Here is an 18,648-nt window from a genome sequence, read left to right on the forward strand (position 1 = left end):
CACACACACACACACACACACACACACACACACACCAGCACACAAACACACACACACACACACACACCAGATTAATACTTCTGCATCCATTTTCATTTTTAAAGACGCTTGGTGAACTACAATTATAATTTGCTAAAAAGTACCAAAAATCTTCAAAAAAAAAAAGAGGGAAAGACTCTGCTCCAGTAATACCCTTGTTAGAAAATTGTTTTGTTCTGTTTAGATTCAGACAGGGGTTGGGATTGTGGCTCAGTGGTAGAGCACTTGTCTAACATGTACAGGGTTCATTCTCTAGCACTGAAGAAAAAAAATTCAGACAAATGTGCAAATATATTCACTAATTATAATAGTAAATAGCTGGAAATAGCCTAAATACCTACCAATATTATAGACTTGATGAACTATAATGTTCATTAAATGAAATTCTAGACAACCATTTAAAATCACATACCTTAGCATGAGAAGATATATTTTGCCAATTGAAAAGGTTATAGAATAGTATGTGGTACAATTCCATCTAAGCAGACTATATACTCATGAAATTATATATATGCATAATTTAGACATACACCAAAGTGTGGGATTCTTAAATAATCTTAAGTTTCTTTAACTTTTTCTGCATGCTGTAACTTTTCTGTCCTTTCTTCTTGGAGTAAGACCTATGGCCTCCAACAAGCTCTCCAAAAAACACATGTCTTCCCAAAAAGCCTATTTCCACACTACATTTATAAAAGAAAGTTTTTGTGGTCCTTTCTTTAAAAATATTAGCATGAATTAATACGGCAGGGGGATTTCAAGGTGATGATTCTACAGAGGGATACAGTGCAATATTAACACATTCTTTCTAACTCTCCCTTTTCAAACAGTATTTGATGGATTTCATTATGCTATATTTCTGTGTGCGTGTAAAAGTAACATACGTCTACATCTTCCATTATCCTCCTTTTCCCTACCTGTCCCATTGAATGCTACTTTTTGCACTCATATATCATCATCATCATCATCACTGCGTGTGTGTGAGCGTGTGTGTGTGTGTGCACACGCACATGTGCACACACATGCATGCACTGGGATTGGTGCTTGAACTTAGGACGTTGTGTTCTCATTCACCTCCCATTTCAGCCTTTTTGGTGGTTTAACTGGAGGTAAGAATCTCATAGGTTTGTCCACCCAGGCTGGTTTCAAACTACAAGGCTCAGCTCTCAGCATCCTGACTAGTTAGGATTATAGGTGCAAGGCACCTATAATCTAGTTCCATCCATTTTATCTCATTTTTGAATCATGTATCTTTACCCTGTTTTGCTAAGATCTCTCTTCAATGACCAGTTTCAAGGTTATTATAAAGTCTACAAAAGTATGCTAGAAATTTTAGTTGGGCAATACACTAAATTCCCTTGGTAGCTTTCTTTTTCTGAAAGTTGCTTAGAAGAAATTAATAAGACACAAGATATGGACCGATGCCTCTCATTTTAAAACAAGTGTGTCTCTATAACTCCAGCATGAAATCTGTTACCTTTTGCTGATGCTGAATTCTTTCCTCTTCAAGCTGCTGGACGAGTTTTGCGTTTTCATCTAGCGCTTGCACAAGCTGCTGGTCAGGGACGGAGCTCTGCAACAGCAGGCGGCTTTGTCTCTTCAGCTTGTTTTGCTCAATGAACATCTGCAAAAATTCATTACAAAAACATAGATCTTACGGTATTTTCACAATAAAAAATTAGAACAAAAAAAGAAAAAAAAACCCATAGATCTCCACTCAATCCCACTATTCCCCAATCTGTAACAGAGCCAAGGGCAGGCTGTGGAGTTCTTATTATGATATTCCTAACCTTCAGTGCCTTAGCCCTGCCCCAAAGGAGGTGTTTATAGAATAAACGAATCTTAGATTTCAGTTTTTAATATTATCACTATTTAACATAGTAGCTAAGGCGCCAAAATTTTACCTTATGCCAGGAATTCTACTCATGGTTCTATATGCATTGCTTTAACCAAACATGAGTTAACGAGTATCATGAATAGGTAACATTTACTAAACACTATGATAAATGCAGCAGAGATAATCTTATATTCACAATAATATCTGTATTTGGAACCATTTTGCCAAGGGGATACTATTACTGATACTGAAATAGGCTCAGAGGGGATGAACAACTTTCCCAAAGATACATATAAACGGTAAAAATCAGGATTTAAAACTAGGTCTGTCTGATTTACAAGCCAATATTCTTAGCATCCTGAATAATATCCCCTGCTATTTATTAGACTTCCTGTTTAGTTTTAAACCAATTATTTTCACTCAGTGACAAAAGTTGTTCACAGAAGAGGAATGCCGAGAAGGCTGGAAGTATGCTTGTATACACAGAGCAATTTATTAAGCAATACATACTATTCATCCAATTCTCACATTTTGACATGACCAAAATCAACATGCTTTTTTTTTTCTTTTGTGTCAGTACCAGGGTTTGAACTTAGGACTGAACCCTCTCAATCTGCTTTCTTGCTCAAAGCTGGCAATCTACCGCTTGAGCTACACCTCCAGTCTGACATTTTGCTGGTAAACTGCAGATGGGAGTCTCACAAAACTTTCTGCCCAGGCTGCCTTTGAACCACCACCCTCCAGGTCTCACCCTGTTGAGCAGTTAAGATAATAGGAGTGAGCCACGAGCACCCAGCTCCAATAACTCTCTCTATTCATTTCTTATTTCTTTTTTTTTGTTGTTGTTGTTTACACTATACTATAGTAAACCAGCAGGTGATTCCAAGCATGAAATGTCTGGCAATCTCTGAAACATTTTCCCACTCTACAATTTCTGAACAGCAGAACTTCCCATTTTCAGATTCTTAACAGCATTGAAAAGAACACAGTCTGGCATAAGATCTGTATGGAAAAACAACTTGCTGTACAGCATATATCAGTTTGTTCAGTAATTCTACCCATCAGGGAACAGAAAAAGTCAGTAAGTGAAATCTGAGACAAAAAAATATTTTAACCACCTTCATGTATTAAGACGAGAGCTTGAATGATTTAGACAATCCTCAAGCTTGATCCTTTGCCAGTGTTGATTTTCAAGTCAAAAATTATGAATACAATAAAGCGAGACCCTCTCGTTTCCTGTCCAGTACACTGTCTTAGGAAGGGGAAAATCGGCAGGAGCACTCAGTCCTTGCCTGTTTAGGGATTTATGAAAAGCCTACTCAACTGAATGTGTTCTGCAAAAAAAAAAACAAACTAAACCCACTGCAAATTCACACAGGCCCATAGACAGTTTTGTTTTTGGAGGGGGGAGGGTTGGTTGTGAGGCTTGAATTCAGGGCCTGGGTTCTGTCCCTGAGCGCTTTTGCTCAAGGCTAGAACTCTATCACTTTGAGCCACAGCAATACTTCCGGTTTTCTGGTGGTTAATTAGAGATAGTCTCGTGGACTTTCCTTCCTGGGCTGGTTTTGAACCACAATCCTCAGATCTCTGCCTCTTGAGTAGTTAGAATTATAGGTGTGAGCTACCAGTGCCCAACTCCCATGGACCATTTTGTGTGGTCCAAGAAGCCCACATTCTTCCTTTACTCCACCCTCGCTTCTGCAGGAGAGAGGTGCAGAGATGAATCCTTGGGTTTTGCTTCCTTCTTGTGAGAAAAGGGAAGTTTTCCACAAGCACTTGCTCAACATCAATTACAAATTACTTCGTCTGTATCGTTTTGGAGACAAGAGTCAAACTATATGACATCACATCTTAGAAATATTAATCGTGTGAATTTCTTTTGCAAAATCCCTTATAATAATATTACAAGGGGAAGTATATAAATATACAAATGGAAGTCTTCCTTTAAGTAAAAGTCCTAATTTAAAAGAAAATAATATCCATTCTATTGTCTTTAGATTTCTAAACCTCAAGATATTAAAATTAAAAATAAAATTATATATAAAATATATAAGCTAGGCCCTAGTGGCTCCTATCTATAATCCTAACTACTCAAGAGGCTAAGATCTGAGAATCACTGTTCCAAGCCAGCTGAGGTGACAAATATGAGAGACCGTTAGTGCGAAGTAACTATCAAAAAGCCTGAAATGGAGGCAAAGGTTCAAGTAGTAGGGGCCCCCCACTGTGACTGAAAAATGCTGAGCAAGAGCTAGAGGCCTTAAGTTCAAGCCCCAGTGTAGGTACACACACGCATACACGAGCACACACATACACACACAAAATCTCTAAATCTGACTAAAATATAAACAATTTGAATAAAGAATAATATGCAAATATGTGAAATACCATGGTGTAACTCCTTTGTATAATTAATATACATTTCCCAATGATGAAAAAAATGAATGACAAGAAAAATAGCTGCTGTGTGGTAAGGGTTACCAACAGGAAGGGGGGGTGGCAATACAAAGGATGAATGAGGGAATGCTGTCCAAGTGCCTTATTTGCATATATGTAAATAGAACAATGAATCCTGGGGGAGCAGTAGAGGTGGTGAGTTTGATGGAGTATCTCATATGCATGAAAGAAGTATCACATGAACCCCCCCATCCCACTAACAGATGCTAATAAAAAATATTTTTTAAAAAAAAGTCTAAATAACTACTCTTCTAAAAAAAAAATCTCAAGAAAATTTATTCACCAAACACGAAGGAACTTGGCTTTGAGTTCATGAGGTACAGATAGGAAGTGGGTCTCTAATCTGACAACGATACCCGCAGGCACCAGAATTTCTGAGAAATTTCACAAATCTTTGCAAAGAGTGGAGAAGAAAGATCTTAGGTTGCTAATGTATAATTCACTGTTTACAAAATAACACTCCACTATTAGCTGACTTATACAGAAGGGAAAAAAACATTTGCATAATAGTTTTATAGGTTACTGGGAATACATATTAAAGCATCTATATCTTTAAAAAGAAACACCATACTGAGTAGCAAGATAAATACATTAAAAAGTATAAGAACATTATATTAAAAATTGGGAGTATGTTAGGGAAATTTTAAAAATAATATAGTTCTGAAGACAATTTAATTTTTTTCTTGTGGAAGATTGAGTTCTTTGTTCTATTTTAAATGAGTATATTAGTAGAAGTGGAAAAACTTTCAACTGTTTCTTAACATACTTGAGAACCGGTTATATTTTTTTCCAAATGTATGTGTTTATATACATACATATGTATATATGCATATACATGTATTCCTTTTGCAATTAAAAATGTTAAGTACAGTGGCTTAAACCTGTAATTCTATTCCAATTAACCAGCAAAACGTTGGGCTGGAGGTATGGCTCCAGTGGTTAAGAGTGCTAGCCATGAACAAAGTGAGTGCACCATGTTGCAAATCTGAGAATCTGCAATCTACGGGAAAGGGAAACCATACTTGTTCCCATTGAGTGCTATTATTTTAAAAAGCTTTCTTTTCATTATTTTGTAGACCAAAGCTAGACACTGTAAAAGTATCAGGCACCACTGTAAATGTCTATGCTAGCAGTAACATAAGCCTTCCCGCCTCAGCCACCGACCTACCTCCTGCCTCCTGCGCTGGGTTGGCCTGATGGCCCGTCTCACTGTCACCACCCATCCCCAAGGCTTAACACACTACAGGTGAATGGCTGAGGAAATCACTCCATTTCTGACCCTCTTCCTGGAATCTTGCTTCTCCCATCTGTCTTCTCAGCTATAGCACGGCCTTCAAGATTTTCTTCGAGCTGTTTTGTAGTCTAACGTCATTGAAATAACAGCATATGGGAGATTGCAAATGTCTTGAGATAACACCCTGGCATTCGGGTCAAGCTTAGCGGATCTGTTTAATTTTGCAATGGAGGGGCCTTTGCTTTATCCCTACCCTTCTGTTTACCAGACCTCCCTCTCCTGGCACTGTGCATGCAGTCACATTGTTTATATTGCTGCCGCTCCCAACAGAGTGCTTGACACACTTGGATTCTTTTTCCTTTCTTACAAGTAAAATGAGAACAGCATTCACTCACTTCTCATTAAACTCCCTTGAATAAAATGGGTCATGATATTTCAAATCAGATGCACTTGGACTAAACCTTCTGGAGAGTTCACTGCTAGCATAGTGAACACTGCTAGCACACTCAAGCACAGAAAGGCTCCCCCCCCCTTCCACAAAACCATAATCTGATTGTCAAATGTCATTTCTATTACCCCCATATCTTCTTTCTGTGTCTTGGATACTTTTCCCTATGACTACCTACATACTCCACATTTCCTCAGCTACTTCCTGCAACCCATATGAGGGACCGATTCAAAGTATTTATGCAGGGTGGAGCTCCCATTGCAGGGCAGCTCCAAGCCACAGAATACCCAACTGCACATACCAACAAGGTCAGGTGTAAGTAGAGGAGCTCAAGGCTTATCTAGAGCAGCAGAGGGAAATGATTACATGGATGAAAGGCTGACACAATGGCTGTACAACATGGCCGTGTTCCACAAGCAGTGGAAGAAGCAGCTTGAATGAGAACAGCAGACAATGGCTGATCCCACCTCACTGTGATCTGAGACGACACATGGAGATGTGGTCTGATTCTCAAAGTTATCTGTAACCAAGAGATGTCCTGTCTTCCAGCTGACTTTCACCACAACTTATGGCTATCTCTAAAGGCAACTCCTTTTCCATACAGAGTATTTGATTATTTATGAAATGTTTTAATTGCTCCATTTGATTCCAAAATCAACTCTGTTCAATTTGTAGCAGCACCAATATTACAGTGACAAGTCCCAAGAGGTTAAAGCCAGCTTTTGGGGGGAGAGGGGGGATGGTCACAGAACCAACATCCAACATGACCAAAATTCCAAACCCAGCACAGCTGCCTCCCGCATTCAGGTGGGTCTTCATTAAAGTGGTAAATTATCAAGCAGCCTCAAAAAGGGGGTTTTTATTTTTTTAACTGACATAATAATCATGCAGTTATGATGTATACTATGATAATTTGATTCATGTATATAATGTATAGTGATCAAATCAGGATAAGTACATTTCCATCTCCTTCAACATTTACTATTTGGGTTACCTTCAAAATGCCTATCTTAGTCGGGCACCAGTGGCTCACGCCTGTAATCCTAGCTACTCAGGAGGTTGAGATCTGAGGATCATGGTTCAAAGCCAGCCTGGGCAGGAAAAGTCCATGAGACTCTTATCTCTAATAAATCACTAAAAACCAGAAGTGGCTATATGGCTCAGTGGTAGAGTGCTAGCCTTGAGCTGAATTGCTGAGGGACAGCACCCAGGCCCAGAGTTCAAGCCCCACAACTGACAAAATAAAAAGCCTATCTCTGAGTTCTTTACAAAACATACAGTAATTACTGTAATTTCAATTCCCTTACTCTGCTGTAGGACACAAGAGCTCTATTCCTCCTATCTGACAATGTACCTTTCCCCCCCATGTTACCTGCAGAGCCTCTTTAAAAAAAGAGAGATGAGGTATTTACAACACACCCACCTCTTGTGCAAATGACTCGGCTTTCTTCCGAAGGTCTTTCTCCAGTTCCAGGTTCACCTGCATCTCCTCATACTCTTCCACAGCTAACATGGACACTTCAATACAGGAGGGAAAAACAAGAGGCAGTATGCAGCACAGATGATCAGAACACGAGTACAAAAGTCTGGAAGGAAGCCCACATAGCCCAGCAGGCTACTTACCTCCTTCAATCCTACTTGGAGTATAAGTTGATAAAAAGCTATCTGGAAGACATGTTGGCAATGTCAATCAAAAACCAAAAGCTAGCCAGGTTCCTGCAATCCTAACTACTCAGAAGACTGAGATCTGAGGATTGTGGTCCAAAGACATCTCAGGTAGTATTGAGATTTATCTCCAATGAATCATCAAAAAGTGAAAGTGTAGCTGTGGTATAAGGGGTAGAATACTAGCCTTTGGGGGTGGGGGGACTAAGGGACAGTGCCTAGGCCCTGAGTTCAAGCCCTAGTACTAGCAAGATTAAAATAAACAAACACTATTTATACTCTTTGACTCAACAATTCTACTTCTAGAAATCCCTCTCCTAAAAGGTGCTTATATCTGTAATGCTATCTACTTAGGGTAGAGATTGGGAGAATCACAGTTCAAGACCAGCCCAGGCCAAAAGGTTACAAGACCTCTTTCTCACCCACAGTTGAGTGTGAAGACTTGTACCAGAGACTTGGGAGGCTGAGATCAGGATTGTTGTTCCATAGTGGTCCAAGCAAAAAAAAAAAAAAATCTTGCAAGACCTATCACAACCAACAGCTGGGTGTGGTGAAACCCACTTATCATACTAGGTATGGTAGCAAAGGTAAATAGAAGATTGGGGTCCAGGCTGGCCATGGGAAAAATGTGAGACCCTATCTCAAAAACAACCAGAACCCAAAGGGCTGGAAGTGTGGCTAAAAGCAGGAGAGTATCTGCCTTGCAGTGTAAAGCTATGAATTTAAAACTCAGTACTGCCCCCTCCACACACAAAAAAATCCTAAGCACACACACACAGATTTGTTTGCAAAAATGTTCATATCATCGCCAAAAACACTGGAATCTCCTAATATCCAAGCATCAATTAAACTGTACTACAAAAAAAATGACTCTTTCATCAAAATTGTATTGTAATGAACACAGGAATGGAAAGGAAAGAGACTTGTGATGTATTTTAAGTAGTAAATAATTAGTGCAAAATGAATTCATTTTTGTTTTTAAAGTCACAGATGAGAGACCTCAAAAGCATTTCACAGGGGAGGAGGCACAGGGCAGACATGAGGAAAGATTTTCACCTGTGTTAGAACTTGTGAAATGCAAAGTAAACAAAGCCCCCTTATACATGAAGGGAGGAATTGGTAAACATGAAAACACTGGTAGAATGTGGCTTTTATGAAGTGGGAAGAGGACACAAAACAATTATAAGTATAAAAATATAAAAGGAGTATAAACTAGCAGATGTACTTATAATTGAAACTGAACGTAAGACTTGACATTTGGCACCCACTGTGGAAAAACTCTTAGACATATGTTCCAGAAAAAAATGTGGAAGACTTTTCATAACAGCATGACTCAGAATGGCAAAAAGCAAATAAATAAATAACTGGAGACATTATCTGACAATAAGACACTGGAATTTTGGTATAGTTAGCTCATGAAATACTATGCACTAGTGAAAATAAACATGTCCCAGCTACGTCCTTCAACACAGATGAATCTCACGAACACCAACAGTAACAGAGGTCATATGCAAAATCACTGCACTTCCATCAAGTGAAAAGCATGCTTCATTAATGTGCTGTCTAAGGATACATGTATGTTTGGCAAAACTACAAATAAGAGAAAGGAAATGATAAAAGCTTCAAGGATGGAGTATGAGGATAAAGAGACATTCAGGGGCTTCTATGTTGGAAGAAAGATACAGATTTCATTTGCTGGCGTTCTTTTTCTTCCATATACATTAGAAGATATATAACAAAAATGTATATATATATATGGATATATATGGATATATATGTATACACACACACACATGTGTGTGTGTGTGTGTGTGTGTGTGTGTGTGCATACATGTGCCCCAGCCCTGTGGCTTGAATGCAGGACCTGGGCTGTATCTCTGAGTTTATTTATTGCTCAAGCAGAGCTCTGCCACAATTCCACTTCCAGCTTTTTGGTGATTAATGAAGATAAGTGTCACAGACTTTCTTGCCTAGGCTGGTTTTGAACCATAATCCTTAGATCTCAGCCTCCTGAGTAGCAACGATAATAGATATGAGCCACAGGTACCCAGCTTATGCCGGTTTTTTTTTTATTAGAAGAATATACACTGTATATCTATCTATCCATCAAATGTATTTACCTTTAGATTACAAAGGTTAAATTTTTTCTTTTCCTCTATGAATTTAAATTTTCCAACAAAACTGAATTATCCAATAGAAAGAATATATACATATATATACCCATACCCACACATATATCTACATACATGTGCATATATGTATGTATGTGCATAGACAGGCAGACAAATAGAAAGAAAAATTGATTTCTGTGTGTGTGTGTGAGTCATGGGGCTTGAACTCTGGGCCTGGGCGCTGTCCCTGAGCTCTTTAGCTCAAGGCTAGCACTCTACCACTTGAGTCACGGAGCCACTTCTGGTTTTCTGGTGGTTAACTAGAGATAAGTCTCACAGACTTTCCTGCCTGGGCTGGCTTTGAACCACAATGCTCAGATCTCAGCCTTCTGAGTAGCTAGCATTACAGGCATGAGCCAAGAGGACCCGGTTGAAGAACTGATCATTTTTAATAGCCTTAGCTTCATTCAGGCCCACATTATGGAGCTCGGCATTGAAGCATTACTGGAGGACATCAGCCTTCAACATGAAGGTCCTGTCAATCAAAGCAACTTGTGATTTTTTGCTACATTTGACATTTGGTGGCCCGCCCTGTTAAGAAATGGTATAGATAGGCAGGAGGGAGCTGTGGTACCCATAGGGATTCCAAAGGTACAGCCTCTGTCTGCTTCTGGCCTGGCCTCCCCTCAATCTTGAGCCGAGTCACAGCAATAACATCTCTCCAAGGCCCCCTTAATGGCTGCTTTCACTCACTGTTCTGCTGCGCACTTCAAGCCTAACTGACTAAGGACAGGTTTGGTGCTTAATGACATAGAATTTCAAACTCTGCACTCTGTAAATCTACTGCCTCCTCAGACGGAAGGCGAGGAGTCTTACTCAGGTAAAGTCATGTAAGTGGTAGGTTGGGATGTGAATTATAGGGCCCTGAGAGCTAAATGATTTTCAAACCTATTTAAAAAAAGAAATTTCGCAAAGAAAACAATGAAGACTCTGACTGTCTGAAGCCCTGGGCTAGATAATTGACGTTCTTTCCTATGTCCAGAACACTGTAATAAAAAGAGAATTGTCACATGACCAGGTCCCGCTGACTTGGATTTTGTAGACATGAAGTTGGTCCTATAGTGTATTTATTTGTTCACACACATCCTCTCTCCCTAGAGCCCCTCGGCTCCCTGCAGGCAAGGGCCATATGACTGACCCCCACAGCCCCCTGTTCTAGCCCACCGCAGCAGGACAGCAAATCCTCCTATCTGTAAAGAAGGTAGGACCTGAAGAAACGCCACAACCTAACCCACTTTCCACTCTCAATTACAGCGCCTTTCAGTACAAAGACTCAGGCAAGGAATGACACCAAGGTAGTGCACTACCATGAAAGACAATGAAAGCCCTGTGGGTCATAAAGGATATCCTGTTAGTATCAGAGCTTCAGTTTATTCTCCAAGGTTATTCAGTTTATTCTCCAAGGTTATGTGCTGAATATTTGGTTCCCGGTGGGGGGACCAAGAGGTGATGGGGCCTTTAAGAGGGGAGTGTACTGCAGGGTGATCAGGTAAATGGAGGTGCAGTCAGCAGCCCCAGAAGGGATTACCCATGGAGTGAGTGAGTTCTCACCAGAGGGGCTTGTTATTAAAAGTGTAAGACTGCCCCCCTCCCCCCAAAGGCAATGACCTCCTGTCTTTCTAGCATACCCACACAGCCACGGTGGTGACGCCATCCACCACGGTGTGACCTCAACAAGGAAGGCCTCACCACAGCCAGAGACTGATGGCCTGCTCTTGAATCTCTGAACCTTTTCTTCTCTATCAAGCAGCTAGCCTCTGGTATTTTATAATAGCAACAGAAAATGGACTAATACAGCCCCCTCCCTTAGAACAACTTTTGCAGAACTGCACTTTGGCATCATTCCCCATCTTACACAGGAGGAGACTTGATGATGGGTCACAGTTGACAAAGTCATACAGTTCCCTCTGCAAGCAGACATCATGAACACTTCCATCTTTCAATGAGGCCAGGTCTGACTTTCCCCATGACTATCAAATTTTGCCCTGGGTTTGTTCATGGTGCTGACTGCAGATAGCTGAGAAATAGATTTCAGGTACACAAACAAGAAATGTACAAGAGCTCAGAGCAAGTATACGTTGCATGTCCAACTCTTCTCGCCCTTTCCCATAGACCCCTTTCCATCCAAACACCCTCTTCATTTAAAATGTAATCATGTCGCATGTACTTCTGTAGATGTCCTAATCAATTCTGGATTGACTAAATAACCTAGATTTCCTAACTCACTAAAGAACCTGTCAAATAAGTTGACACTGTAGGAACAGCAAAAATGCCCACGGTCCCAGATACACATAGAACAGAGGAAGTGTTTTTCTATTTGAAGTTTCAAAATGAGTGGACTCAAGAAAACCACATTTAAGTGTCTCCAATGACAAAAATAATAGGAATGAGAAGAATTCACTGCTGGGGAGACTCAAGCGAGGAGAGGAGAATCTGGTTATGAGGATCTGTAGAGCACTGTGTAAAATGACACCATATACAAATACAGAAAACACATCACGTACATGCTCGAGAACAAAAACCAGGAAGACATACATACCTCTGTTGCATTTTTCTAAGACTTTTCTCTGTTCAAGAACTTCTGAATTTAAAGCAGCCTTCTCTTGTTTAACTTTATTTACCTAGAAATGCAAGATGTGGAAGAGAGAGAACGTCCAAAATGGTGAAACAGGACAGATGGCAATGTGCGACGCTCAAAAGGCTGTCTAGTTTCCCAGCCACGTGACATGACAATGTGACAGGAGGCACTGCCTCAAAGGAGACAGTGGTGGCTTGGCCGTTCTCTAGATGGCAGGGTGGCTCCTTATGTTGGGATGTGTGGTGAATACCGATCATACTCCCATATTCTGGATGGATGGCATTTGTCCCTCATCAGGACAGTACTCACACTCTAGACATTCAGTGTCTATTTTTAATGCTAGAGATCATCCCAAAAGTATCAAATCAGGCTGGGAAGGTGGCTCCATGGTAGAGTGCTTTGCTTTGCATGCATGAGGCCCTGGGTTTGATTCCTCAGCACCATGTAAACAGAAAAAGCTGGAAGTAGCGCTATGGCTCAAGTGGAAGAAACTAGCCTTGAGCTGAAGAGCTCAGGGACAGCACCCAGGCCCAGAGTTCAGGCCCCATGACTAACTAAAGAAAGAAAGGAGGGGGGAAGAGGTTGGAGGGGTGGGGGGGAGATGGGAAGGAAGGCAAGGGGAAACAAAGGAGGAGGCAACAGTGCTTGATAAGAAATGTACTCATGGGCTGGGAAGGTGGCTCAGGGGTAGAGCGCTTGCCTTGCATGCATGAGGCCCTGGGTTCGATTCCTCAGCACCACATAAGCAAAAAGAAAAAAAGCCGGAAGTGGCGCTGTGGCTCAAGTGGTAGAGCACTAGCCTTGAGCCGAAGAGCCGAGGGACAGCGCCCAGGCCCAGAGTTCAGGCCCACGACCAGACCCCCCCCCTCAAAAAAAGAAATGTACTCATTACCTTGCCCATGTAATTATAACCTCTCTGTATGGTATTTTCACAATAAAAAAAAAAGACAAAGAAAGAGGGGGGAGGGGGAGGGAGGGAGGAGAAGGAAGGAAGGAAGGAAGGAACTAAGATAATGAATTGGCCAGGGGTTCTGAATCCTTCCTCACCTCTAGGCTGTGAACTGATTTTGCTTGGGATTTAAATTAGGAAGTGGTATACACTGTTCACCAAGAAACTCCCTTTCCAAGATGGCTACCTCCCTCTTTCCTATAAGAACAAGGTTTTGGCAAAACAAAGGGAAAGCAGCAGGGGCTGGGAGGCTGGTGGCACTGCCTCTCAACCTTCTCATGTGGCACCTTCAGGGAAGATGGGCATGCAGGTGGGAATGAAGGATGCAGCTACTCAAGTGACAAGACCAGTGCCTGGCACCCTTGCAGGCCACTGAAGGTAGCTATACAAGGGCTGGGAAACTCTGGGCTATAGACTCTGAGAACCAGGAAGGCAAAGTGAATGGAGATTATGAAGGTAGGTACAAATAAAAGGTAATCGTGTGGCCCTTTTCTCGATGACAATTCAGGAGGAAAACAAAAGGTTCTTCAAATCCTCACTGAACACACTCTTCCTTGTACCATCTATAGCTGTGCAGGAAGTGTGCAGAGAGTCAGCCTTCCCCTCTGCACCAGCAGCCAGTGGAGAAGTAAAATGCTTCCTTCTTCACCAAAAGCAGTAGTAGTAGGGAACAAGAAGCAGCCAATGCTATTTAATGTCCTAATTTATTAACCTGCAGAGTGGGTCCCTGTTGTTCATGATCCTATTTTCTGTACCTTTTTATTAGTCTGAACTAGGAGAGAGGAGAGGAAAACTGGTAGATGGCTTTCCCAGCAGAAATCAGATTCCAACAGCAAATGTTTAACTCGGCTAGTCAGTTTTCAATCTAGCTTTTAGTTTAAAAGTTGAAAGGTTTTAGCCTTTCGGCCTGAGATACATACTTCATCCATTACTTCTACAAGTTTGCTCTTGAGATTTTCCAGCTCAATAGCTAGCTTCTTCTTTTCTTCCTGAACAGATACAATTTCATCTCGAAGTTCTGCATTTTTTAAAAGGGAAAAAATAGTAGAAATGACACTTATTTTTCAAAGAAGAAACCAATCTGGACAAAACAAGTCAAAAAGTCAGCTCATATGCAGTTTAAAGACAAGGTTATTTAACAGCTAGGAAGAAGATGAAGAATCAAAGGCTCATAGGACTTTTGGAGTCATTAGTGATCATTTTATTTCAGACAATCTCCTTATGTTAAAATAGACCAGACCAAGTTTTCTTTACAACCTAGCTAACCACGTTCTAAAAAACTATCTGACATTTTGGAAGTAAAAATGTTAAGCTTCCAGCAAAAACAAATTAAGGCATTGTACTGATTCTTTTTTTCATTTCATAATGACCATGAGCTCTTGCCACAATACAATATAAACAAACAATTGGGCAGTTAATAACTTGGAGATTTTGAGTTGAAGGAAAAGAGCCTGACTCACTGCCAATTTATAGCCCTTAAACATTATTTGAACTGACTTGCAAATATAAAGAAGAGTTAATGCTAGTAATTTTCCCTCCAGAAATGTGAGTATTTTGTTTCTTAATTTGTTTCTATTTTTTTAGTATTGAAATTTAATTTAAAAAAAGTGTTAGGAGAATGAAAGTATTAGCGACCCTCAGTCAAAAGCTCCTGGCATTAGGTTAAAGCTACTTTTGCCACTGAAATGTTTAAAAATATCCAGATTAACACAGACAACTTAAGTTTACACCTAGGACTAGGGTTTTGTCACTTCATTTTTAATGGCTTTTAATTTCCTACCTTTCTCCAAGGGCAGTAAGAAAACCTGCTATGTGGCTATTTATAAACTGAATTAAATTTTTTACATGAGCCCAGCTTGAAGAAGTTTTGAAATTCAGTTCTAAATCACTTTCTCCACTGGCTGGCTCATTCCAAAAGGAAGAACATGAGACCCCATTGTTCAAGATCGAACAATGAACAAGAAAATACTTGAATGCCAGAACAAATTCTATTTTGTCTTAGCTTAAGGGACTGAAGAATCAAGTAAAATCACTTCCATCTGAAGTTTTATCTTCCAAGAAAGAAACACTGCTCTTGGATGTGTTCTAAGTTAAACAATCCAATAATTATTTAACAAGAACTGGTTTTCTTTCAACATAAGCCAAGTGTCTATACGTGTAGAAATAAAATCTGTGTACAATTAATAAAGATGGAACATGTAATCTTTTCTTAGAGCAACCATGTGGTGCTTGTCTACTACTGAATATTGCTTTTAGCTCATTAACTGAATGAGAGTTGTCTTGGAAGGAAGAGACCAAAACAACATAAAAGGCATATTGAGGCTGGGCACCAATGGCTCACGCCTGTAATCCTACCTCTCAGGAGGCTAGGATCTGAGGATCATGGTTCAAAGCCAGCCAGGGCAAGAAAGTACATGAGACTCTTTTTTTTTTTTTTGTGGTCAGTTGTGGTACCTGAACTCTAGGCCTGGGTGCTGTCCCTCAGGTCTTCAGCTCAAGGCTAGTGCTCTACCACTTGAGCTAGGGACAGTGCCCAGGCCCAGAGTTAAGACCCCCCCCCAAAAAAAAGAAAGGCATATTGGTTACACACCCATGAACATGTGCGCACATTGTTCAGGAGCTGTCTTATGAATGCTGAGTTTGATGTGTATCACTGAACTACACTTTGAGCTATAGAGACATTTGTGTGTGTGTGTGTGTGTGCGTGCGCGTGTGCGTGCGAGTGCACAGCCTGAACTCAAGACCTCAGGCTACCAAGTTCTCAGTGAGCTTTTTTGCCCAAGGCAACTGAAGTTTTCTAGCCAGGCTGCCTTCAAATCATGGTCCTCAGATCAGTCTCTTGAATAGCTAGGATTACACGTGTCAACCAACAATGTCCAGATCAACTATGTGACTTTAGTTTTTTTTTTTCCCCTTTGGTCATGGGGCCTGAACTCAAGGCCTGAGCACTCACTGTCCCAGAACATTTCTGCTCAAGGCTAGAGCTCTCTCATTTTGAGTCAGATGATCACTTCCAGTTTTTTGGTGGTTAATTGGACATAAGAGTTCCAGGGCCTTTCCTGCCCTGGGCTGACTTCAAACTGCAATCCTCAGATCTCAGCCTCTAGAGTAGCCAAGATTACAAGCATGATCTACCAGCACCTGGCTTTACTATGTGTACTTTATTTATTTTTGCTGGTCATGTGGTCTGAACTCTGGGTCTGTGCACTGTCCCTCAGTTCTTCAGCTCAAGGCTAGCACTCTACCAATTGAGCCACAGTGCCACTTCTGGCTTTTTCTGCTTATGTGGTGCTGAGGAATTGAACCCAGGGCCTCATATATACAAGGCAAGCACTCTACCACTGAGCCACCTTCCCAGCCCTACTACATGTATTTTTATCCATAGTTTCTTTCACATAATAAAAATAGGTTGGCACATGGTTTACTCTTAAGGATGTGGTAAATAACTACTTCTATCCAGACAACACCTTCAGAAGTACCTAATTCTAAAAAGAAAGCAACTCACAAATGTTATACGCTGTCATGATTCTTAGTTAGGACCCCCCCACCACACACACACATACACATCCCAGGCCTCAGGTAAATCAGAATTGCGGGACAGTAAGAGTCAGACACTATAGTGTTTAAAGTTCTCATGTACAGTCGAAGCAAGAAGTATTATGGTAATGGGCCTCAAGAAAGTTCTCAGGAGTGAAGTGTAGAATCTCACCTTTGATTTGCTTCTGACACTGGACTGAGACACACATCTCAGCTGCACCTTCTGTGTCGGTGGCTGAATCCTCCTCATCGATATTTATCTCCTCCGTTATTACGTCTGGTCCCAGCTTGGCCATGTATAACATGCTGATTCTTTTTAGTGTCTTATTTTCTTTATTTAGCTAAGACAAAATACAAAAACGGTTATTTTAACAGCAGTCAAATGAGGTTCTTGGATTTTTAAACAATAGACGAATTAAGTGTATTTTTGTCTTACGTATTCATCAACATTCACAGCAGGGCATAACAATTAGAACTCATTAAACAGGGCATTATGCATGCATTTTAATATTAAATTTATTACTTTAAGTAAAACCTGACACCTGGATTACAGCCAGCGTAAGTGGAGATGCTAAGCAAGCATAACCAATAAGAAATATAAGGAATTCAGATGAAATACTAATATTTCTATCATAATTGTCTTTATAAACATGCTTTATGTCATGCGAATCTGACAGAGTGCTATCTCTTTGAGGGCATTACAATTCTTCTTCATTGTTTACCTGGTTTTTGTGGAGCCCCCTTCCCCCCAACTACTTTCCACACGAACATACACACATACACACAAACAAAATGTTCTTCATCCTATTGGCTGTAGCCAATCCAGGGATTAGACACATGACCCAAGCTTGGCCAATTAGCTCTTTCCTGTAAAAGTCTGAAGGCTAGAAGACAGAAATGAATTGCTCTATGTCTGGCTATTGAGTGGTACTGATGACCATATTCCACTATAGAGTTAAGAAGAGAAAGTAGTCTCAGTCAATCCACAAATAGAGCTGATGTTCAAAGAGGCAGGGAAAACTAATAGAGAAAGGATCTCCCTCAGGGCCTCAGTCTTTGTCTCCAGCCCATTCCCAAATTGCTCCTGGCTTATAGATCCAATAGGAATCTCCAATATACTGTCTATTCTTTCATTTCTCCTTTTCTTTGCCTAAGCTAGTCCAAGATGGATTTCTGCTATCTGTTCAGAGCCCTTCAAAAAGACTTCTAATGCAGCAGCAAAAAGGAATCTTAATTTGTAAATGTATTTGTTATTCCCTGGCAAAGAAATGAGTGGGTTTTTAACTTTAGTTACTCAACTATTCATCACTGTCTTTAGCTAACATGCTTCTGTGCACAAATATGTAATATAAAGCACATACAAAGATTAAACTTGGCCCAATATCCACAAAAGAAAAATAGGTGTTTTTAAAATGCTTTCTCTTCCCAAGACTGGAAAACAAAACGTTTTCTCTTATTTACACATATCGAAGTAACTAATCAACTATTTTCTCTAATGTAGAGTAGGATATGGGCTGTAGAAACACAAACATAGTTCCTTGCTAAAGCCACTGGCCAGGCCACCAAGACAGGTGCTAAATTTAAGAATACTAGAAAGAGGGCTGGGAAGGTGGCTCAGTGGTAGAGTGCTTGCCTTGCATGCATGAGGCCCTGGGTTCGAGTCCTCAGCACCACATAAGCAGAAAAAGCCAGAAGTGGCGCTGTGGCTCAAGTGGTAGAGTGCTAGCCTTGAGCTGAAG

At 40.6% G+C, this 18,648-nt stretch overlaps 1 protein-coding gene across 1 annotated transcript in view; it reads right to left on the reverse strand.

Annotated features, from left to right (window-relative positions):
- Shtn1 (shootin 1) overlaps positions 1-18,648 on the reverse strand; it is an 89,461-nt gene that overhangs the window by 43,731 nt on the left and 27,082 nt on the right. Inside the window, exons 6-10 of the mRNA XM_013017613.1 lie at positions 17,082-17,250; positions 14,293-14,390; positions 12,385-12,466; positions 7,433-7,527; positions 1,514-1,660 (exon numbers count right to left, since the gene is read on the reverse strand). Of these exons, the coding sequence (XP_012873067.1) occupies positions 1,514-1,660; positions 7,433-7,527; positions 12,385-12,466; positions 14,293-14,390; positions 17,082-17,250 (591 nt within the window). The remainder of the gene's footprint in view (positions 1-1,513; positions 1,661-7,432; positions 7,528-12,384; positions 12,467-14,292; positions 14,391-17,081; positions 17,251-18,648) is intronic.

The sequence above is a fragment of the Dipodomys ordii genome, unplaced genomic scaffold, assembly GCF_000151885.1.
Source record: "Dipodomys ordii isolate 6190 unplaced genomic scaffold, Dord_2.0 Scaffold36, whole genome shotgun sequence".
Lineage (NCBI taxonomy): Eukaryota > Metazoa > Chordata > Mammalia > Rodentia > Heteromyidae > Dipodomys > Dipodomys ordii.